The following is a 25,103-nucleotide window of genomic DNA, read 5'->3' as shown; positions in this document are numbered from 1 at the left end:
AGTCAATCAATCATATCAAATACACGCAAATTACCCACAGTTATGTACGTACTTTGCACTTATATGAATGTATGGTCAACTTCATGGTCACTACACTACCCTGATTTTAAATAAGGTCATTGCAACACCTTCGTATTTTCCAACGGCATGTATCGCATTCTTCTTTCGTAGACTAATCGCATTTCTCTTGCCCAACAGCGGAATCTTGCATCGCGGCTTTGGACTTGGTCGAATCTTCTCCAGTTGCGATTGAACTGCTAGAAGCAGAATCGTGAAGAGACACGCCTTGCGGTTGGCAATCAACTGCCGCCAATTCGGCCGCAGATTTTTGCGAGAGAGAACTTTCTTTCCCAGTAGCAGGGTGTTCTATTGGCACATCTGACTTGACGCTACTCGCGGATTTCAGCGAAAGCGCGGGTTCTTCCGCATCTTTACCGGGTACGGTATGGTTGAGCACAGATTTTTGCGACGGAGAACGTTCCACTTCAGAAGAATCGTGTTCTATATGTACTTCTGACTTGACACTACTCGTGGATTTCAACGAGAGCGCGGTTTCTACCACATCTTTACCGGGATCGGAATGGTTAAGCACAGATTTCTGCGACGAAGAACGTTCCACTTCAGCGGAATCGTGTTCTCTATGTACCTCTGGCATGACGCTAGTCGTGGATTTCAGTGTGAGCGCCGTTTTTAACGCATCTTTACCGGACTCGGAAAGATTCTCAGCCGAGGCTGATTTCTTGACCTGAGACGCCGGAATGGAGACGTACGTCCAAACGGATTCCTGAGAAGATCTAACCTGAGCTTCATGACACTTGTCTTCGATAGCATCATATTCCTCGTCGTCCAAGTACCAATCGCTTATTGCTATTTCCCTGCTCTCGTTCATGGCCAGACATTCCAGTTCACTCCCGTCGTCGCTGACGTGATGTGCTTCAAACAGCTGCGACAGTGATGCTTCCTGGCTCGAACTTTTAACACTGTTATTAACATCGTGCCCTGATTTTGACGTTACGGTGACCTGCGAGAGTTCGCGTGCGGTTTCTGAAATCAAGCTCGCCTTCTCTCCGACTGTCGAATCGTCGCGACCGTTCTCAACCGCCTGCTCTGATGTTTCTTTGTGAAATTCGTGCGCGTATACTTTGCTGAAAGCGGACAATGAAAGTCACGTGAATGCGGGTATAAAGTAAGAGGTGGTCAAAGTAAAAGTAGAAATAATGCCGAGAAACTCTTCTCAATTACAATTAGACATAGCTCTTTAAAGGATACGTCAAGACCATTTCAAATGGAAGGTGAAAATGAAAGGGTCTGAAAAATTACTCAAGTGTATACACTAGTCCAGTGGTTCTCAACCTTTTTGGCTTCGCGGACCCCTTTTGGCCGTCACGAACCCTCGCGGACCCCCTCAAGTATTAGTTCAAATTTAGCTCGATTATGGTGCAATCGTCATCTCTCTTGTGCAAATATAAACTGTAGGCTTGTGATAAACTGTAACAAAACGACTTATTTTGAAATTAACATACTATTTATGTAGAAATTGGGTCGACTTTTATTATTTCAAAGCTAATTTTACAGCTGTATTTCTTGAAGTACGTGGTCGTGTCTTGAAGATCCGCGTCTTCGATTTGATATGAGCGATGAGTGATAAAAATCCATTTCAAAAAAGATAGAGGCAATGTTCCCTCTAAGCTACGCACGTGCGCAGTGTTGACATGGTCTCTGTGCACAGAAAATCTAACTTGCGCACAAAAAAATCCGAAAAGATGACCCTTTTTTTAGTCGTTACACACTGTTGTGCAAGGGTCTGCGCAGTGACTTGGTGAATGTGCGCACGACTCGTCGAAAATTAGCTGGAACGTTGGATGGAGGCTACTGCAATATTAACGCGGAACGCTTCCGACGATAGGCTACTTTTGGTGTGATCGCAACATTTATGGCACCAAAATGAACAAAAAATATTAATAATGAACATATTACGTCCAGCCTAGTCATTGTTATGTGGCATCTCATCTTGAAGTTATTCTGGAATAGTGGTTATGTAAATCACAGGATAAAAATCAATTTCGTGGCGAGGTTCCAATCCCTTTATCGGGACAAATAAGACGAAATACTTCAGAAATTTTCATTTCAAACGACTGTTCACTAATTAGATGAGACTGACAACTTCAAATCGAAAAGGGTTTGCAAACATTAACGAAGTCACCCTATTTGACCTTACTATCTCCATATTTTCATTTTTTTCCACAAACCCCACCAAAACGCCCCTAAACAGCAATATGTTCGTATCAGTAGGTTATTGGCAATTTGGCAATTAAAATGAATTTGCACAGTAGGATATTTCATGTGAGGCGATTATTATGATGATGTGAGTCATGAAGTTTTAGCGGTTGCGGTGCGAAACTACCTCATGCTTTCTCAAGCTATTAAAAGTTAAAATTAGGTTACCAATCATTTTGAAAATTTAGAGGTCTCGCGGACCCCCTGAAATTGCTTCGCGGACCCCTAGGGGTCCGCGGACCCCCGGTTGAGAACCACTGCACTAGTCTATGACTCACGATTGAACATGCAATGGTCAATAATGTATTTCTTCTATTATTTTGTAGTAGTCAAGTATGAGTATTGCATGCCTACTTGCTCAACACAATCGGGTGGTTATGTTTTAAACTAATTCCACTTCGTAATAACGGAATACATATTAGAAAATTGCACCTTCAATATGACGTGTCATTATAATCCTTTTGTATTAGTCGAGAAGGTGCCCATTGCAATTTCGAACAAAGCCACCCAAAATCTGCTGCCAATAATGAGTATGCTAATTGAAACTACTTACTCGGGTACTCTTGGCACCTCTTTTTCCACTTCAGAGTAGCAACACTAGGGCTACATTTGGGGTAAAAAATCAATTTAAAACAAACGTCTTTAAAACATGGCTCTTGTTTAAAACATGTTTTTTATTGTTTTTTTGTTTTGTTTTTTAGCCATGGCGTCACGAATATTCAATTGTTACGTCACAGTGGGTTGATATTGACAATTGAAAATATAGGGTAAATATGGCTCCTTCGACGAAAAGAGTTTCCAACCACTGTCTTAAACAGACCAAAAATATCTTCAACTAGGACTACATCTTTATGCAGCATTTTTACGGTCGGCGTTCTTCATCATCAGAACACCCATTCCGTACCAATGATCTATACCAGGGGTCGCCAACTCAAAACGGGTCGTGGGCCGCAAGAATGCAATATCGAGACAAAATATATGTCACCCTTTGAGCAAACGCGTATTTATTTAAAATCCTTAGGTCAGTACAACTCATTGCTCTCCAACATGAGCGACGGGCATAGTTACTACAAAAGAAGTAATCTTTTGATAAAGAAATAGCCTACATATAATCTACAACAAAAAGATCATTATCATCAATTTCATTTTATTTTGAACTATGAGCTGCGCAGCACAATACCTGACATTTACAACGCTTTTCAGGGACTTAAGGAATCGATATCGGGGCTAGAGAGACACTGTACTAGCTGATATACTGTCTCTTTGTAACGCTTGATCGTGTGGGTATCAATGTTGGGATGACTCGAGTCAACTTTTTCGCATAACTTGACTTGACTCGAGTCACTTTGCAAAAATGACTTGACTTGACTCGGCGCTTCAGAAATGTGGATTGACTCGCAGGGCTGTGGAGTCGGTAAATTTTACCACCGACTCCGGCTCCGACTCCACACATTTTCAATATACCGACTCCGACTCCGACTCCTGAGTCTTCAAACGTACCGACTCCGACTCCGACTCCTGGGTCTTTAAACGTACCGACTCCGACTTTCGACTCCGAGTCCAGCATTATTACCAATTTACTTCGAAAATTATATGCCGCATTGTCGGTTGAATGACTATCATACAACCATTAAACATATGCAAACATATGATTAACGGTGGCATGCTAAATTGTTTCATTGTGGCACAGTTCGAATTATCCACTATGCCATTAACACGAAGTTTTTATAACATGGACTCTCTAATATCCTGAAATGTATGAATCATTCATTCAAATATGGCAGATATCCAATACTGTATAATAAAAATTTAGATAAAAAATCCAAGTGTAGCTCTTGTGTATGAATCAGCAACTAATAAAGAGATTGAACTTACTAATTTTGTCATTGCACACTATCCTGATTACAAGCACACACACTCTTACTACTAATAGACATTGGTCATAAATGGAATTTAGTTAAGTAGTCGAAGACCATAGCCTATGTCTAGTCTACATGTACTTAATCAAGTATTCAAGGATTGGGACTCGCAGTCTTTCTTAATCATTTGTTCGACCCAAATAGCTAAGCTACACTACAAATATTTTTAATTTTGTCTAGTGGGAAGCATCGTTTGGTCATATTTACATCATTTTTTACAATTTTACAAAACCAGCCGATGCATTTGCTCTGTCACAGTATCATGGTATAATTCCAAAAATTGCATTAATTTTGACTGCATCGCGAAAACTCATCTTGCGATTTTCTTCCCCTCTGCAACTGAGTTGTAATTTGCAAGTAATGTCTAATTTTATCTATATCAGGGGTGGACAACTTTTTTGGCGAAAGGGACACCTGAGATTTACGAACCATTGCGTGGGCAACTGGAATGTTGATAACATTTTTTTAGTCGTCGATAGGAGCGAACCGAATTAGGTTATATTGCAAACAGGACTTATATTAATACGCTCTAAATTGATAACAATATCTCATGCAACTGTGCAGTGCGCAATCAGGCCCTGGTCGCGCGAAGCGCGAAATTTTTTTGCAAGATAACGACTGAATTAGGCTATATCAATAAATATGTCGCTAACATACATTGGGGGTCGCATCTGTATACTACTGGGCTCATTTGGCAAGGACAGGATTTTTCGACGTTTAGACGTAGCAAAATCGACGGTATCAGTGAACATGCCTCTATCATTTTGTGCAAATGTTTTGTCGACGATCTCGCTGCGAGTGCACAAGCGAAGCCGCATGTTGGACGACACGTTATCTCCTAATTGCGAATAGTTAGACTCAATTCGGTGAATAATATTATTCATAATTTTCAGAACGGTGCTCAAATACTGAATGCAAGATATCTAGTGACAATGAATCATGCGAAGTACCGAGAAAAATTTCAAGTCAAATAAATCTGCTATGAAATATTATACTTTATGGTCATCCACCGAAAATTACCCCGACTCCGACTCCGACTCCGACTCCACAGCCCTGTTGACTCGTGACTCGGAGCAAAATTTACGAGTCAATTTCAAGTCATCTAGTAATCGGTGTCGATTAAATCACTGCATCTTTTTGATGTTTGGATTGTTCGCGATACGCCGGTGTGACTTGTGAGAGCAATCAGTCATTCACTTATTGTACTTTTAACTGATCCTCCATTGTTGCATCACAACTAAATTGACCGAAAATGAAATGATCACAGCTTACGTTTATGTACTTGCTGTAGAATAATCTAATAGTAACCTATCTCTGTTTGTTAGACGGCTCAGTGCTTACATCGCGAAGTTCCCACCTTAGCCAACCTTCTTATATTATTTGAATCGAACGAATACAGTTTATGCGTTTATAATCTCACGGATGTGTAGATGGGTAGTGTATTGTACCATATCAATTTGTTTCAACTTCTCGGCGCTTCGTATTCGATCCTCTATTTTATTAGCAGCTTCAAGCGTGCGTGAGCGATACAACGCCTTTTTGCACGTATATTTAACTGAATACTTGTTATTTGATTCAAGATATATCACCAATCAATCTGTCATTCACACAGGTAGCAAAATGTAATGACTTTGAATCATCCCTCATACTTCGACAATCCAATTTGACTTGAATTGTGACTTGACTCGTGACTTGACTTGACTCGACTTGACTCAAGTCACCTCCAAAAACGAGTGACTTGACTTGACTCGAGTCACCTTCGAAAATTAATTGACTTGGCTTGACTCGAGTCAAAATGTGCAATGACTCGAGATGACTCGTGACTCGAAGGTAGTGACTTGATCCCAGTGACTTGATCCCAACACTGGTGGGTACCCCCTATGCGTCTCGGCCTTGTCAATTTCTGGAACATTGTGCGTCACGGCAATATGCCTATACATATCAGCTGATTCTCCCTTGATGGAATGCTGTTGCCATCGCCGAAGACGTTTCAATTATTGAGGAGTATGGACGTTGGGCACATGAAATAGCTTAGTTTCAAACAACAAGAGCAATATTTTTGAACTGAAATCAATTTCAGCATTTCAAAATGCTTGACTTAGCGTTTTCCTGAAATCTGAAATCAGATCGCGGACCGCAAAATAGGACATCGCGGGCCGCATGCAGCCCGCGGTCTGCGTGTTGGTGACCCCTGATCTATATTTACGTGCTGTACCTGTTGTACCGACGACGATTTCGAGGGTTCCAGCCACCCCACGTCGACTATATTGGGTGCAGATCGTCCGTGGGCTCATACCACATGTTTTTTCGTAAGTATTTGCATTATGGCATAATTAGACAGCGTTTGAAAAAACTGTTGTTTTGGAAAAGGCGTTTGTTTTGAACACTGTTTTAAGACATCGTTTGTTTTAAATGCAACCCTAAGCAAAACTGGCTACTTGGGTCAGATCTGATTAAAACTACAGCCATATCAATGAACAGCTGCTTAAAATTTTCTCAATAATGGTAGTAAGTCAACTGCACAAAGATGCTGAAACAGCGGTAGAGGCCAATCCTACATCGACTACATATAGAGTCCCAGTTCATCCAGTCAGAATATGCGAGCCACTTTTAAAACACAGCTGCTAGCGAAAGACCCCCCCCCCAGAATTGGGGAAATGACGTTTCTGTTTTGACTGGAATTAAATGCTGTGCACGAGAGAGACTTTTGAATTGAAATCAACGAACAAATTAGGCGTGTTGGTCAACAATACAGCCTCGTTTCAGTCGTCTATCTTGGACGTTGGTATAAATAAGAACCCCCATCGCAATAACACATGGAAATAGTTTTTTTCAACAAACTTTTCTCGTGTAGGCTACCACAAGCTGAAAAGGTTTGGGAACCACCGGTTTAGAATCTAAACTTTTTATGCATAAAATTGGCCGCGAGAAAAGAAGTTCTGGGAGCCCTTAACACTGTATGCTGATTGCTGACACATTTGTAGAACGCTATGCGTAGGATTGCGTTAATGTTTCAATCATTGGAATTGACAATAATCAGCTAGGAATATCTTGTAGATTTTAAAGATCACAAATATCAGTGGCGGCTCGTCCTATATGGCAACTGGGGAATTGTCCCACATAAAATTCTGTTCAATAACAATGATTTACCATTTATAGACGCTCAGCAAACAATATATACCGAAATCCCAGCGAAAAATCGCATTCTTTTTGTGCTTTCGCATGTAAATGTCCATACATAGCGACGTCTCTACGAAAATCGAATTATCTTCTGTGTTTTCGCTTTCTAAATGCCTAGCCGGTTTCCAAAGTTGACTGTGTGCTGATCCGTCATGCATCGCAAGCAGATTTTACTCAAAAGCGGGTTTTGGTCTCCATTGATTTTGACGATGTTCCATCCCGAGATCGGCCATGACATTTGACATAGTAAGTCTTAATGTTGGTATCGAACGCTGTACCAAGTTTAAAGTTTATCACCGAACTATGTGGGTGGTAATTTCGTTTCCTAAGTCGAGTGAGAGCTGACTCGCCATTTATCGCTAACAGATTTTACGCAAAACCGGTATTGGTCTCTATTGCTTTTAACGGTGCTCCATACCTAGATCGGTCATGAGCTTTTGGACAGTATGTCTTGATTTTAGTTTCGAACGCTGTGCCAAGTCCCGAGGTTGACACTCAATGATTAGGGCAGTAATTTCGTTATCGAGGTCGAGTATGGTAGAGATGTATACGCTGATCTGACACATAGGCCAAACTACCGCATTGCGGATTTCACGCAAAAGCCGGTGTTGGTCTGTGCTAATTCTAACTGTGTTTCATACTGAGATAGGTGATGAGATGATGATCTCATGAAACAGTTTACTAAGATTCTCGGTTTGCATTCAAATATTTGCTTTATTTGGTATTCTCCAATGTCAATTCCACCTTGAAATTGTGGCCTTCAAGCCATTTGCTTACAACTAGCGCGATAGCTATAGTTCGTTTTCGATGACGGCTAACAGCTGATCACTTGATCAGCCCATTCCTCAATATATTTGACGCAAAAATTGGTGTTTTTGCGCAAGACTCGGCCCTTATCAGCCTGGAAATTGTCCATTGATCTAATCGTACGCGGGAGGAAAGCACACTCTTACCTTTTTCCCAAGGTATTTCGAAAAAAATGAAAAAGCTGACGTATAAGCGATGATAAGGACCCCTTGTTATACACTTTTACCCAGCTGGTGCCAGGGGTGGTGTCTCTAGTTAGACCAAAATTGGGTATATCGTGATCTGAAGCATGTGGTCTACTGCAAACGGTGTGATAGTACCCGATGGTCGACATTGCCCGGCTCGAGTTGACTTGTTTATATTCCAATACATCTTTTTCCGAAGTATAGTAACCACTAATGAACTTCTAGTTGAAAAATCGCATTCTATCAACTTTGCTGTAGTAATTAGGTTCGATGCGTTAGATGTGCTCACGATTCTCAACGCTCTCATTCTGGGTATTCCAGATTTCAATGAACTCGTCATTGGACAATGAACGTTTTGCAACTATGATATCACGCTGCGCGCAATAGGCCTACTGCTACAAACGTTAAAATATGCAGGTATGAACTACTGCACTTCATATTTTCTTTCGAATAATTTGAAATACGTAAGCCTTGTTAACCGTGCCTAATGTCTCTACCCCATACAAACTGTGTGTGACCACCACGAAGTCACATTTTCACGTCGGAATACATATTGTGACGTCATTTAGACAATTAAAATCGCGTACACCCCTTGCCCCACCACCTGATATTGTCACGAGCCGCCACCGACAAAGATATAGAGAAGTCGAAACAATAGGATGGAACGTATAACGATACCCGCGAGAATATATCAGGCCAAACTTACTTTTTCCTAAATAACAGTACCAAAGCGATCACGACCAGGACAACAAAGATTCCAACAACAAGGCCACCCAGAGACGCACTCGACATTGCCGCACCAGAGCCTGAAATGTAAATGAAGGATAATAACATGGCAGAGCAGAACATGAATTTCCAGATCGTGGCCTGGATATTATTCCAGGGGGATTGAATGTAAAGATAAAAAATAATTCAAGACAAGCGGTTCAACCTATTTCCGAACCAAGTGCTGTGATAGCCTCCGTATGGTTGACTGTGAGCCCGTTGTAAGTGAAGATGTCTGTAGAGTCCTTGGCAACGCTGTTTTCATTGCAACAGACTTGGATTAATTCAAATAGACACGCCGTCATTTGGAAATTATTCATAACATTCATCAGGGAGATATCGCTCACTTTCACAAACGAATACGGTTTTTCTTGCAGTGACGTTCATATTTAGAATTTAGGGTGTCAAAATCCATACATGTGGCATGACAATCTTGAATCAACAGAAAATCAAGGGTGTCAAAATTACGGCTCAAGAGTCAATTCTGAAGAAGCGTATGATGGATCGGTAGTGTGATGAAAAATTCTCACCGGCTGCTTCTGTAAATTCCAAAGTTGTAGCTCGCTCTTTCGTGGTTCCTGATTTTGCAGTTGGTTCTACGACGGACTGTGAATTCATTACGGGGATAGCAGTTGGTTCTGCGATGGATTGCGTATTAGTTACGGGATAAGCGGTTGGTTCTGAAGTGGATTGCGAAGTGGTCACATGTACATTAGTCGATTGCGCAGTGGATTGCGGAGTAGTTACGGGACCAGTAGCTGGCTCTGAGGTGGATTGCAGTTTAGTTACAGGAACAATCGTTGGTTCTACAGTGGATTGCGTATTAGTTACGGGAGAAGCGGTCGGTTCTGCAGTGGATTGCGAAGTGGTCCCATGTACATTTGTCGATTGCGCAGTGGATTGCGGAGTAGTTACGGGACCGGTAACTGGCTCTAAGGTAGATGGCAGTGTAGTTACAGGGACAGTAGTTGGTGCGGCAGTGGATTGCGGAGTGGTTACAGGAACAGTAGTTGTTTCTGCAGCGGATTGCAGTGTTGTCGTGAAATCAGTTGTTGGTTCTGCAGTGGATTGCAGTGTTGTCGTGAAATCAGTTGTTGGTTCTGCAGTGGATTGCAGTGTTGTCGTGAAATCAGTTGTTGGTTCTGCAGTGGATTGCATTGTCGTCACGGCAGCAGCGGTTGATTCTGATTCCGTCGTCAAGGCAGCAGTAGTAGTAGTAGTTGGAGGACCTAAGAACCGAAAAAGTCATAATTAGAGGCAAGGTATGTTGACGCGATTCATTACTAAATTGCAACACTGCACCGTTCTTCCGCTTACATGAAGACTAAAATACCACCCTGAAACAAGTTACTTACCGGCGACGCATTCATAATCCATCATGAGATACTCCTGTCCAGAGGGGCAAGGAGTGCCAAAAATTGCGGTAGTAGCGCTGAGGAAACACGTGTTCTTTCCTTGACAAAATGACTTCACAAGAGACAAAGTATTGGAAGAGCCGCAAGTGGAGCTGACTGCGTTTCCACCACAACTAAAAAATAATCGGTCATTGGGGCGATTTTTCTTTACCTAAAAAACGGACGATTTTGACCTAAAAAAATTCTGGCGGACCGGTGGACTTTCAAAAATTGACATCAACCAAAAATCTATGCAACCGTTTTTTCGCAAGTATATGGTGCTAGAGCGTGACATTTTGAGGGTTTCGGTCGTAATTATTGATGTTCATGATGGTATTCATGTGATTTTACGGTAGTGAGTCTATGCTGAGTCGACCACTGAGAGTCGTGTATAGTCTTTCGCCGTGGGTAAACCGACTAAGTCAACTCGAATAATATTCTTCTCTTCGACAATATCGAGAGAAGAAACGTTTCGGTGTACAACCAAGTATCACCTTCTCCCGAATAAAGGCGAACGACCCGCAAACGGACTCAACCAACTCTAGGAATATACCGTTCTCCTTTAATTGAGATTACATATAAACTTATTTCAGTAAATGGTGGTTATTTTGATTTATTTTTTATTGTAGTTTTGCGAGGGTGGTGGTCCCGATAATAGAATCAATATACATAACACTAAATGGCACTGCGCGCGAAGAAAAATTTCAAATATTATAAATCTGCAAAAAAATATTAGTGTTGATGTTGATTTTCGAAAAATTTCTCAGCCTACTTAAAGCCTTCAAAATTCCGGACATTTGGGCATATTTTAGAATTTCCTCCCGGAGACAGTATTACCAATTTATTTCGAAAATTATATGCCACAGTGACGGTTAAATGACTATCTTATAATTAGGGAAATTCTTTTTACCTAAAAAACGAAAGATTTTTTCCTTAAAAAACATAATTTTGACCAAATTATGACCTAACGTGTGCAAATTAGGTGTTTTCCCACATAATGTTAGAATTGTACTACTTATCTTCATTTCTTGTTCGAACCGCCTGTCCTTTCTGGTTCGAACTGTCTATAGATAGATAGATAGATAGTCTTTTATTCGTCACATCAATAAATAAACAGTAAACGAAAACAAATATTGCGGAATAGACTGGGAGACGACGAGGGGCCGTTAGGCCTTCAGAGTCAGTCGCCACCCATTGGGAGTGTTTGATGCATATATGAATAATTTCGTGAAACATATATATTAAATCACACACATATATGCAGAGTCAAGATTCGGTGAATATATGACTAACGACACGATATTAAGCTTTAATAAAGGATAACAGAACACATGCATTGTATCCTTACAAAGTAGTTCGGCCTGAAAAAAAACTGGCCATATGAAGAATTCCAGTAGTTACATCACGTATTATAGTAGAAGTAATTAAAATCTGTTGTAGACAACGAAAGATACTTTCCTACATTCTCGGGTAGAATGTGTCTGTCCTTACTAAGTAGCTTGCCAAGAATAGATAAAGCACGTTCAACAGTAGCTGTTGTTGGCTGACAACACTGGAGTTGTGCGTGCGGGCACTGCTGGTGACATACCGTGTTACTTCATTCTGACAATGGTGTCTACATTACAATTTTTCATAATGCGCTTCTTGATATAAGAACCATGCAATGCCCGCACAATCTTGCTTCGGTTAGGATATTACGGTACGTTGAGCATAACACCATGTCAAGATTGTCAACCTATTACTTTTATTTGAATGTTTATGATTCACAATGTGCAGACAATGGGCAATCCACGACGGTGGGCCTATAAGGTAGGCTACAAGCTTTAAAATGTCAAATGATAAGTTCCCCTACAGTGCAAAATCTACAATACTAGCGAAATGAAGTTGTAAATTTTTTTTGACTCTGTCTACAATTTTGAAATGTCAAAAAAATTGGCCTACTTATAACCATTAAACATATACATACATTTGATTAACGATGGCATGCAAAATTGTTTCATTGTGGCACAGATCAAATTATTCGCTATGCAATTAACATGGGAGAATGAGTTTCTAACTATCCTTCCTTTCTCCTATTTTATAAGTTTTTGTGGCATAGGATATCCAATCCTGTATAATTAAGATGTAGATAAAACAATCGAAGTGCAACTCTAACGTGTATGAGTTAGCAACCAATACAGAGATGTAACTTACTAATCTCCTCATTACACAGTATACTGATTACAAGCACACACACACTTTAACTACTAATAAACATTGGTCAGAAACGAAATTCAGGAAGTAGTCAAATAGAAAATGTCTATTGTCTAGACCAGGGGTGGCCAACCTGCGGCCGTATAGAAGGAAGTTTTGTGTGGCCGTGGACACGTAATTCAATCAGTACGTGTTGGCGGTCGTTGACATGCAATTTGAATTTACGAAGTGACTCCCGATTTCTTGAGAGATTTTGATTATTCCCGAAATTTTCTTCGCGCTACGCGCGATTCAATGGTACGCCGAATAGGCCTACATTTTCCGGTCTGGCCTAAAGCGTAAGCTTATATTCCCTTGCAAGTCATCGTCGAAATTGTTGGCAAAGCGACGGAAGATATTGATTTTATGGGATTATTATCTCATTTGATTGCCCCAGTTGATACATTTGGCGACGTTTAAAACGTCAATATGTATTTCAGCATTGTGGCATTATGTGGCCTGAGTTGTCGCTAGGTATCGTGTACGTACATTCATATAGGCCAGGGGCGGGCCACTACTCCAGTCGGCGGGCCGGATATAGAAAAATTAGGCACTTGGCGGCACTGGCGTAGCAGCATGTGCTGCCGCCCCTGGCTCTCGCATAAAATGCCCCCCCCCCCACCCCTAAGTAGACCGCAGCGAATTTCGACATAGATTCATGTTCAAGCAATCTTGTCAATAAAAATAACTACAAATAATATGCCGCGTCTCAGCCTCACCATCTCAACGTTAATAAGGCCAAAATTATAAAAGACAAGACATAGCGAACGAATGTATTGTGCAAATCGAAAATCAATAGCCGCCTCAAAACTTAACTTTTCGGGCTTTCGCCGAAGCAAAATCAGCGATAATATCCTCAAATTCAAGTTTTTGAACGTAGTCTCTTTTAATAGACAGAATGGATAGAGCTGATAGCCGATCATCATTCATGGTAGAACGTAAATGAGACTTAATCAGTCTGAGCTTTGAGAAGCTTCTCGTACTGTTCGCAATTGAAACACCAATGGTCGGATAAAGTTTCAGACACGAGCATAAATGTCGTGTGAATGTCGAATGAAGTAGTTTTGCATTAACTAACCAAACATTAAATAGGCTTTTCGAAGTACAGAACTTCAATATTGCAGCAAACAATACGTTCATATTGTTAAGTTTATTCCACTGGAAGCTTTTCGACTGGCTCTCTTCAGCAGTGAACGCCAGTAAATGAGGTTAACCAAGTTCGAAATATAGAAAGAATTTTGTCGTTGTGACGTAATAATGACAAGTACACAAGTCGCGAACGGCAGTAAACAGCGCACGGTTACGGTACAGCACACACAAAATCAGCTGTACAACAGCCGAATGACAAAACAACACTAATGGAAGATTCCCAGCGTGTAGAGATGTTCCTTCTGGCGGCAGAGGATCGGCTTTTGCAGCTTTATAATGGTTGATTCAAGGACCTTTAAATGAAAAAGAGAACGACCACGAGCAACTATGGAAAACTGATTGATATTGTAATGTTTTGCACACTCTGGGTGTTTCAATATGTGCTGTCCGATGGCAGAATTACATGCTGTTACTTGGTCATAATCATGCATGGTAACTAGAGACTGTGATGATGAAGCAGACATGTCATCACCATGCGAATTCCTAATTTGACGTGGGACGTGTTGACGAATTCTTTGTTGCAAGCGTTGAGATGTGCGACCCACATACCGGCTGTCACATCGGCACGTATATTGGTAAATTATGTTACTCTGATCAATCGCAGGAAGCACATCCTTACGCGTTGCTGGTAGTAAAGATTTCGTAGTAAATATGACACGGGGTTCCACTTGTGGCAAACAATGACTCACGGAGGACTTAATCTGTTTTTCAAACCTGTTGCAAGCTGTGCCTATCCACGGGAGATGCAAAGATCATCGCTACCAAGAATGAACGCAACATTAACTTGCTCATCGCTAACAGGTTTGGCGGTAAATCGTTATGCGGTAAGAAATTGATTACAAACTTATCTGACTATACCCTCAATGCCACCGAGGAGTTTGTGTTATCACTTGGGCTCGATTTTGCCATCCCTTCGAATGACGTGAGTCGCGAAGATATTTTCGCAGAGTTTGAAGTGCTTCTCGGTCAATTACATCATCACCGGCAAACGTATGATGATGAAACTGAAGCTAAGGAGTACTCGGCTAAACTTGCTGCTCTTAAAGCGAAATTAAGTAGTTTGGTGCATGGATTCTGTGGCACACCGGTAGACAAGAGCGATTTTTTGATGAACAAGGACTGCTATCGTATCAGGTCAATGAAGACTAATGCGTCCATTCACATTACGAAACCTGATAAAGGATCCGGGGTTGTTATTTTGAACAAATCGGACTACATTTCCAAGATGAATACTATTCTCAACGATCGAACGAAATTCCAAACTATCGGTCCAGCTTGCGATCATGATAGCACGGCTAAAATCGAATCGCGTATTCAACGCGCGCTCCAAACCTTGAAAAAGGCTGGAAAGATTTCATCGGCGACGTATGACGAAGTTAGACCGACTGGTTCACTCCGTCCACGAATGTATGGTCTCCCGAAAATCCACAAACCAGACGTGCCCCTTCGCCCAATATTATCGATGGTTGGATCGGCGTACCACAAACTCGCGAAGTGGATGGTGGAATTCCTTAAGCCGGTGAGTGCGCTCTATGATGACAACTGCATTCGGGACTCGTTCACGTTTGCTAATATTATCAATAATATCGATCACGATGCCTCCAAGGTATACCTCAGCTCCTTTGATATATCAAGCCTCTTTACCAATGTCCCTATTGAAGAAACCATAGAGATCTGCGCCAATGCACTTTATGATGGTGAGCTTCCATCTCCGGCATTTTCCAAATCAATGTTCGTAAAACTTATGCGAATGGCGACTTGTGGTGTTGAATTTAGTTTTAATAACACCATTTACAAACAGACAGATGGTTTGGCTATGGGTTCTCCACTCGGCTCCATTTTGGCTAACATCTTCGTGGGGTTTCATGAAGAGAGATTGTTGGATAGTGCCGATCGGCCATTGATGTACTACCGCTATGTTGATGACACTTTTGTCATGTTTAATAATGGAGCTCAATGTGATTTGTTTCTGGAAAAATTAAATAACCTTCACCTTCTTTGAAGTTTACTGCTGAAAAAGAGAATAATAATTCGATACCGTTTTTGGATGTCTTCGTTGAGAAGATGAACAATAATTTTGTTACATCTATCTACCGTAAGACTACATGCAGTGGTCAGTATCTTTTATGGGATTCGTTTTGCCCTGTGAAACGTAAAATCAATTTGATAAGAACCCTGGTACACAGGGCCCTGATGATTTGCAGTAATGACAAACTGGATTGTGAAATAAATACTATCAAATCCATTTTCCTTGCCAATGGCTATCCTGAGCATATTGTCAAAGTAATTATTGAACGTAAAATACAAGATTTCCACAAAGATAAGCCGCTTGGACCGAGAAGGTGCCCAGTTTATTTGCATCTCCCGTGGATAGGCACAGCTTGCAACAGGTGTGAAAAACAGCTTAAGTCCTCCGTGAGTCATTGTTTCGCACAAGTGGAACCCCGTGTCATATTTACTACGAAATCTTTACTACCAGCAACGCGTAAGGATGTGCTTCCTGCGATTGATCAGAGTAACATAATTTACCAATATACGTGCCGATGTGACAGCCGGTATGTGGGTCGCATATCTCAACGCTTGCAACAAAGAATTCGTCGACACGTCCCACGTCAAATTAGGAATTCGCAGGGTGATGACATGTCTGCTTCATCATCACAGTCTCTAGTTACCATGCATGATTATGACCAAGTAACAGCATGTAATTCTGCCTTCGGACAGCACCTATTGAAAAACCCAGAGTGGGCAAAACATTACAATATCAATCAGTTTTCCATAGTTGCTCGTGGTCGTTCTCTTTTTCATTTAAAGGTCCTTGAATCAACCATTATAAAGCTGCAAAAGCCGATCCTCTGCCGCCAGAAGGAACATATCTACACGCTGGGAATCTTCCATTAGTGTTGTTTTGTCATTCGGCTGTTTTACAGCTGATTTTGTGTGTGCTGTACCGTAGCCGTGCGCTGTTTACTGCCGTTCGCGACTTGTGTACTTGTCATTATTACGTCACAACGACAAAATTCTTTCTATATTTCGAACTTGGTTAACCTCATTTACTGGCGTTCACTGCTGAAGAGAGCCAGTCGAAAAGCTTCCAGTGGAATAAACTTAACAATATGAACGTATTGATTGCTGCAGTAACCAAACATTGCTAGGAACAAGCGGCCTTGACGGCTATTTTGGAGTTGTTCCATTGCCATGTTAACATATTAATTCGTGTTTTCGAAATTGGCGTGACACTAGCTTTCGATTGAGACCAGTTTGATTAAATTTTAGCTCGCGGGACGCCAGCTATAGGACTACCAATTACGCTGCTTTTAGCCGGCTGTGCACACTGTGCAGCCTCATTTTTCCGCCCCCTTGGAGTCTGCCGCCTCTGGCGCAGAGCCAGAACCGCCAAGTGGCTGCTACACCACTGCTTGGCGGGCCGGATTGCTGAATCGATACAATATTCGCCCATTAAATCGTATTTAATGAATGTATTTCAACGACAGCAATGTCACCACAAAGCCATTTCTCGCCGAAAATGACGAATACAAGGTGGATTTAAGAACAGCATTGTCATACAGACGCCGCCATGTCTGCTTCTCTCTGATCAATTAACACACGGTGCAATCCCTAATTAAGATTTCAAGGCGTTCGATAAGCCCAGTACCCAAATTTACCAAGATATCAATTCATTAGGACTGAGTACACCGTAAATGCCGATAAATAATGCAAGTCTTCTCGCCTCGACGAACTTACGCGTAAGCTCCACTCTCGCACGCTGCGCACACACGTATATAATAACATACAAACGCTAAAATTTGACGTAGTGTGCAAGCAGTGGGGAATCTCGGCAGACTGGGGCTGCGGGCCACATTATCATGTAAGACGGGGAACTGTCCACGGGCCGGAAAAATCCTGTCGCGGGCCGGATCCGGCCAACATCTGGGCGATCTTTTATACATAAATTCCCTTCACAGACATAATGCTAAGTTATAATATTATTACTGGCGATCTTTCTGGGGTCGCACTTCGTGTTGGTTTAAACCAGGGGTCGCCAACTCAAAATAGGTCGCGGGCCACTTTTCCAAATTCCTGGAGGCCGCGGGCCGCATGACATCAATATCGATATAAAAGTAGGCAACGCAGTTCAACAACCACGTCTGATAACTCTACGTTATTACAACGCTGTGCTTTCTAACATAGGCGACGGTTATAGTCACCACAAAAGAACTAATATTTTATTGAACAAACACAAATACAACAAAAAGTATCATGATCATCAATGTCATTATATTTTGGACTATGAGCTGTACACGATACCTGACAATGACAACACTCTTTAGCCGCTAAAACAGGGGTGGCCAACATTTTTGTAATTCACGGCCGCATTTCGCGTACTCATGTAGCCTGCGGCCGCATACCGGTGGTTAGTCGTGATAAACTAGCTGGGGCCAAATACCCACGTTATCATGTCCATGTCCATTGCCGGTACACTCCGAACTAATCTATATGCACATATCGGCTTACTATGCGCACCAAATCGTTAGTAGTTATGTTTTAAAGAGCCACAGAGAACCAATCTGTAGTCGCGCGAAGCGCGAAAAATTTTTCATGTTCATGAGTGAATTTCGTCAATAAATATTAATATAGTTTCACATATTACTATAAAATATTTATCCTTTCTCGGCCAATGTGATCAGATTCCCAGATACAGCTGATGCAGGGGGTATCTGTGAAAACTTAGGGTTGTTATTACAAGTGCCGACAGCCGCATAATTTTCCTTCTACTGCTGCAGATTGGCCACCCATGGATTGAAGAATCAATATTGGGGTTAGCTATACACGGTAGGCCTACTTGCTAGACAACTATCTCCTCGTAAAGCATGGTCTTTTGGAGCGCCCGAAGTCGTTTTGCAGGCGTCTCGGTCTTGGCAGTGGTGGGCCATTGCACGTCAAGGCAATATGCCCATTCGTACCAGCAAATTCTTCATCCATGGAATGATATTACCATGCCGAAGCCGTATCAACTAGTGAGTAATAGTGATAGTGGGCACATAGAATGGCTCACTTTGAAAAACAACAACATTATGTTTCAACTGAAATCAATTTTAGCGTTTCAACATGATTTACTAAGCGTTTTTCTGATTTTTTTTCAAATCAGGTCGCGGGCCGCAAAATAGGACCTCGCGGGCCGCATGCGGCCCGCGGGCCGCGTGTTGGAGACCCCTGGTTTAAACTTTATCGGCCTTGGTGTATCTTTTTTGGCGCCAATTGTTCCTGTCGGGTCAATCTGAACCACACAAGATATATGCTATCCCGCAGGGTACCAATTTGAAATCGTATGCGTCTTTTACTTAGGTACGCTTAGGCGATTTCAATATCTTTTGACATAGCAGACATGAGGTCACGAAATAACATCAGGTAACGAAGTCATTATACCAACGGGTTTCGACCGAAAGTATATCATTTTCGGGCCCTACATTTTCCAAGATACCTCACTCAGCTCTACTGGTAAATCTGATTACGTGAGCAGAATGAGGATAAAAATTGATTGCAATATACATGTGACTCCCGATCATATTGATTGATTCAATCATGAATTATGGGAAATTTTCGCGCTTTAAGGCGAAATAAGCTGACTCACTAAAAAGCTGGCCTACAACAAATCTCGCTGATAACTATAGCGACCAAAACCTATAGTCTGATGGGAGGTCAGCGATCTTCCCAGAAGGGGCCCGGAAGTTTGGTTTATCACCATATGGGGGACCCAACACCAACGATTTGGGGAACTGACGAAGTGCTGTTTCGGTCCTGTCTGTGCATGATGCGTATTTTCATTTAGGCCTATTATTTCAATTCTTCATCGGGAGGCGGGTATACGCAACAATTGACAAAATCTATATATTCGGAATCAGTGCGACAGTAGCTTTCGATCAAGACTAGATTCAGTAAATTCTGCGCTATGGATGGGATATTAACTTTTGGATTGGAAGAAATCCTATTAGGGGTCGGGAACCTTTTTTTTGTCGGAAGAGCCATATTGACCCTATTTTTTCATTTTAACTCCCAAAGAGCCATACATGCCAATCAGCTGTTACGTCACAATTGAAAATGTGTGACATCATCGTAGCACTTTTTCGAACTCGCTACATTGGATTCGTTGTGTGCGCCACATTTTCTCTGTAAAAATTGGTATTTGTTGTTCGAAAACCAAGCTCGAAACGAGAGGTAAGTCACATACGGTCCAAGCCTCACCATTGATAACGCAATTCATCGTATATAACTTTCAATTCAATATAACTGATATTAATCGAATGTAACTGTAACACTGATTTTGAAAATCTAAATACTGATTGACTTCCAAATTCTCAAAGTATTCGGTAACATGGCGTTGCGCTACACGCCTGCATTTTATCGCCGGTACCATAGAGCTACTTCCCAATCAAGGCGCTGTTTGTAATTCGAGTTTGTAATTGTGAATGTCACGTTAGGGTTGTTCAAACATAACTTTTTTTCCAAATTTCACTCGCTTAGTGATAAAATTGTCATGTAGCCTGAAAAAACGCTATACGCCAAATTTCAGTCAATTCCGACCAGTAAAGGCCGCGTAATCTTGGATTGTAATTTCGACCATTATTGAATTTATAGTATTTACGGTGACAAATTTCGACACATCGATCAGACATGGGTGATTACTTCATGAATGTAACCGATTGCGATTACGATTACGATTACAGCAAAATCAGGAAGTAGTCGATAACGATTACGATTACATTTCAAAAGTAATTACGATTACTCACGATTACATTGATTTTGCTTTTTAGAACTAATCTTCGAAGATATATTGAATACAAGGATTGCGTTGAAAAGGCCTAATGAGATAACAACTTTCTCAATAAATGATGCGCTATTTGATTGTTACGTCATAATGTACCCATTGCCCAACTTTACAGGGGACGATTTATCGCATCCAAAGATTTGCATTCTTGCAAGGTCCGTAAATGCCCCACCCTCGAAGGGCGCTCGAAGGGGACTCAAAATTATCTGGTAAAACCAACCTCAATTATAAAGTATTTTCGAGAGAATTATTTAACTGGAAACTTTTTTTCGGGCTTCGCGATTTATATGTCTCTTGATACATTGATTTTGAAATGCATACCGCTCGCCCCCATGAAAAAAGCATGCACAATTTATAGGAATCGGCATTTCGGTGCCGGTCATTACCGCGCCACGACATACCAGAGGAGAACGGCAGTTTCGGCCAATTTGCGACTCCAAGAAGTGTATTACGAAAGAAAGACCTTGGCCAAAACTTTGAGCATTTGTCAATAGCCGCGCTGGGTGGGCCTGACTAATAGTCCCAGCCTTGTAATCTGAGCTTAAAATACGAATGCCACCCGGGCCACTCACAGAGGAATAAAGACATGACAATTATTTGTGTGTGCGTCTCACGAAAGTATTTCGTTTCGTCTGCTACGTTTGCACTACAGTCTTTTGATTTTATAACAGACCGGAGGTCACCAATTCACAACATACAATAAAGTAATTACAACATACCAGATGTTATAATTATGAATTACGTGATATATATCAGGAGCTGTTGATTTAATGCATCGTGTGGATATCGTAATCAGAGCCCGACTGATTATCGGTTCGCCGATAATATCGAGTCGATATCACACTTTGAAAGAATTATCGATACCGGCCATTGGAGGTGAAAAAATATCGGCCATTTTCGTGACGTCACAACATGGTTGTAGGAATTCCGAAAACTATAATACTTGACCGCTAGGCTGGGAATATTGCTATATTTCATATAGCTTACACTTTCTAGGTGTCCAGATCAGACATGGGGTAATCGCGATTAGTAATCGTAATCGATTACGACGATTACATCATTTTCAAGTAATCGTAATCGCAATCGATTATATTCGAGAAAATTCCGAAGTAATCGTAATCGTATTCGACTACTCCCATATTTAATCGATTTATTTGCAAAAGAACGATTACTTTTTATTTGTACAGGACTATGAGATAAACTGAACATTCGTGAACAAGGAAGAGGTATTATACCAGTTAGTGATAGCACAAACGTCAGATTTTCAAATGCCACTGCTCATTATTACGTTAGAAGTGGACTATTAGCTTTGCTCGTCATTGCCTAAGAAGTATGCAGCTATCCACACATAGTGAATAGATATTCGATGTGCATTAGTGTGATTGTAAGAACACTCACCGTGCTGTATATCAGGTTATCAATACACTCCAGACGCCACTACCTCGCAGCAGGATAATTAACCACCACTCTGCCTAGTTTCAAATAGTAACTTCTGTATTGATGTTTGGTTATGCTTAGTTAAACGCGGTTTGACCGTTGCTGCTTGACAGGCAGTGGGCCTATGTAGTACGAACGTACACCGGGCAAAAGTTTGAAATTTTGAAGCCTACTCATCAAATAAAACATTACGGTTTCCACGACGAAGCATTAAAATCAACAGCTGCTGATATATATCATAACCGAGCTGGTTCTCGTAATGGCCGCTTGCATTACATTATCTGTATTAAGTTGTAGGCAGAATTTTATGTTTACTTTCTCTTATTCTCATATGATTCTACTTGAAACGGGCGCTAATCGTTATTTCACAATTCTTTACTCAACATTTGGGCCTGCCGCCATAGCCATCGGCTTATATACAATGTTAGCGTGGCATGTGGCTAAATCAGGACAAACGCAGCAATTCGTCCCCCACTCCAAACGTTGCTCTTGGGCTCCCATAGGGTAGGGTTGCCATACGTCCGGAATTTCCCGGACATGTCCGGAATTTCACTGTAAAAAATGCGTCCGGGAGGAATTTCTAAAATATGCCTAAATGTCCGGAATTTCGAAGGCCTCATAATATTTTCGTAAATCAATATAAACAAGATTATTTTTGGGCAGATTTATGCTACATGAAATTTTTCTTCGCGCTGCGCGCGATTTAGTGTCATATACACTGTTCACCGCCAATCATCCATTCATTGTGACTTTGTTTAGTGACACAGCTTTTGTCGCCTAAGCGCGCGAAGCTCGGAAAATTTCTAGAATTCATGATTTCATCGGGAATTGCATATATATTGTTATCAATTTTTATCTTCTCTCTGCTCACGTAATCAGATTTACCGGTAGAGCTGAGTGAGGTGTGTTTGAAAAGGTAGTACCACTCGATAATATAATTAAACATCTTCGGGCGTATACCCGTTGGCAGGAACAAAACGACACCTCGTCAGGCCCACAACAAAACGACACCTCGTCAGGTTCCCTTACGGTGATAAAACGACCCCCCCCCCCCATCACGTTGTTCGCGTTTGTCACGAAATTATGTGTACTGTATTGTGAGCCAGCGCCATGCGCGAAAATTTTCGATAATTTATGATAGAATCGGTCAATCAGATCTGCGATTGCATATATATTATGCTATCAATTTATTGTCCTCTCTACTCACGTAATTAGATTTACCGGTAGAGCTGAGTGAAGTGTCTTGAAAACGGGAGGGCCCGTAAATAATGATTTAACATCTTCGGGCGGGCGGACCCGTTGATATGACTTTGTTACATGATGTTATTTCGTGACTTCCAGTCTTCTATATCAAAAAATATAGAATCGCCAAACGTAGGCTTCTAAACTAAGAGAAGCACACGATTTCAAATTGGTATTTCTTCGCTGGCATAACATTTTCCCCTGCAGGATGGTATTTGTCTTGTGAGGTTCAGATTGCAAAGACAAGAACATTCGGCGCCAGTCATTTAGGCGCTTATGGACAATTAAACCTATTTGTATTTTGTATAGCCTATATAACGAAGTCTTCGGTCTGCATAAGGACATAGACCTTTTCGGTCAAGCTTTTCTCGCTGCCGACCGTTCTGGCACACTTCTTGGAGTCGCATGTTATATGGCCTAAAACTTGATTGTATGTTTTGGTGGGTCGTGGCGCGGTAAAAGCCCAATACCCAACAATATAGATAAATGGCTACTTGAATTCGCGCGCAGCGCGAAAAAATTTTGAAAAAATTGCATAAATTTTGAAAAAATACTCTATGATTTATGCTAATTCACGAAATAATTTTAGGCCCCCTTCGAGCTCCCCCCCCAATTGGGGGGTTTGGGGTGCGGCAGTTACGGTGCTGGTAGCCATTCCATGTTAACATTCGATGGTGTGGTGGTTGGCAACACTGAGCCATATAAACAGACATGCCATGTCGTATCGCCTACATGCGGAGTTTTGATAGCATTGAATCAAGTCGGCAAAACAAAACTTGTCAACCGATATTGCATAAACAGATGAGCTTCCAAGCACCGTTGGTATTGTTATACTCACAACGTACTTCGACGAAATCTTCCCCAGTGGGCCCACGAGATGTCTAGAACGTCACTTCCACTGCACCTATCTGTCGAGCCATTCTGGCCACGGCATATTTCTAGACCTTTCATAATACCGAAACCAGCTTTTATGAGAAGTCAACACTTAGCCGCTTTGCTGGAGAAGTCGGTCGTAAGATTAACACTGTATGCCGTGTACCATATTGTACCGTTACGGCACAAGGCGATGCAGTCCCATCGTAACTTGATAGCAGCCGAAGAATAGCGGCCAGACAAAGAAGACATATCATTAACTGATTTCGTTGCTAGGATACGCTAGTGACGTCATATTGTACAGTAAAGAATGGCTAAATTGCTAATAAACCAATGATGATGATGAATGAAGTGAAGAGCTATCTTGTTTTTTTGTTTGTTTTGCGGTATTCATGGTGTTTGTCGACTGCTATGGTCATTTACACCAGGCCGATATTCTTCATATTTTCCGTAACTGCCGACTTATAGCGCGGCCAACCTCTAGGCTTTTGTAAGACACCGCTGACGCGGATGAGGTGGCGAGGAGGAGCCTAGGTAAACCTCCAACACTTAGGTATCTACATGTCGATTATATTTACCCGACAGCCATTATTACGTAAGGGGACTCGCCAAATTGCAATTGCTTACCCGACAGATTCGCCGTTTTATATGTCACAGGTTTATCTATCCAAAGTAAACATTGCATTATGTTCGATAGTTTATAATCAGTTTATTAACCCTTTTGAAATTTGGTCAGTTTCCGCGAAACTGACCATCACTTTTCAAATTCATACCGTGACCTCAGCAAGACTTACATTTGGGCTGTTTCAGTTTAAAAGTG

At 41.4% G+C, this 25,103-nt stretch overlaps 1 protein-coding gene across 1 annotated transcript; it reads right to left on the bottom strand.

Moving 5' to 3' along the window:
- Positions 1–30: 30 nt before the first annotated feature.
- On the bottom strand, positions 31–24,534 carry LOC145447783 (uncharacterized). Its single transcript, XM_080326053.1, has 5 exons — positions 24,249–24,534; positions 10,489–10,661; positions 9,664–10,362; positions 9,075–9,174; positions 31–1,145 (listed from the first exon to the last, which is right to left on the bottom strand). Exons 1-5 carry the CDS (start codon positions 24,359–24,361, stop codon positions 173–175), a joined length of 2,058 nt encoding a protein of 685 aa, XP_080182179.1. The 5' UTR covers positions 24,362–24,534; the 3' UTR covers positions 31–172.
- Positions 24,535–25,103: the final 569 nt, after the last annotated feature.

Source organism: Botryllus schlosseri, chromosome 10 (genome assembly GCF_051294905.1).
Source record: "Botryllus schlosseri isolate E-star chromosome 10, Bs_hap1, whole genome shotgun sequence".
Classification (NCBI taxonomy): domain Eukaryota; kingdom Metazoa; phylum Chordata; class Ascidiacea; order Stolidobranchia; family Styelidae; genus Botryllus; species Botryllus schlosseri.
The sequence above is the reverse complement of the archived record's forward strand: the minus strand, read 5'-3'. Positions and strand labels throughout refer to the sequence as shown.

What these genes read in the sequence shown, in the direction of transcription:
- LOC145447783 (XM_080326053.1), bottom strand. Translation starts at nt 24,361, where the DNA reads ATGAAAGGTCTAGAAATATGCCGTGGCCAGAATGGCTCGACAGATAGG. An exon ending in AGATTTCGTCGAAGTACGTT is followed by an intron (nt 10,662 to 24,248) that starts GTGAGTATAACA and finishes ATTATTTTTTAG; the next exon opens with TTGTGGTGGAAACGCAGTCA. An exon ending in GGAATTTACAGAAGCAGCCG is followed by an intron (nt 9,175 to 9,663) that starts GTGAGAATTTTT and finishes TTTACATTTCAG; the next exon opens with GCTCTGGTGCGGCAATGTCG.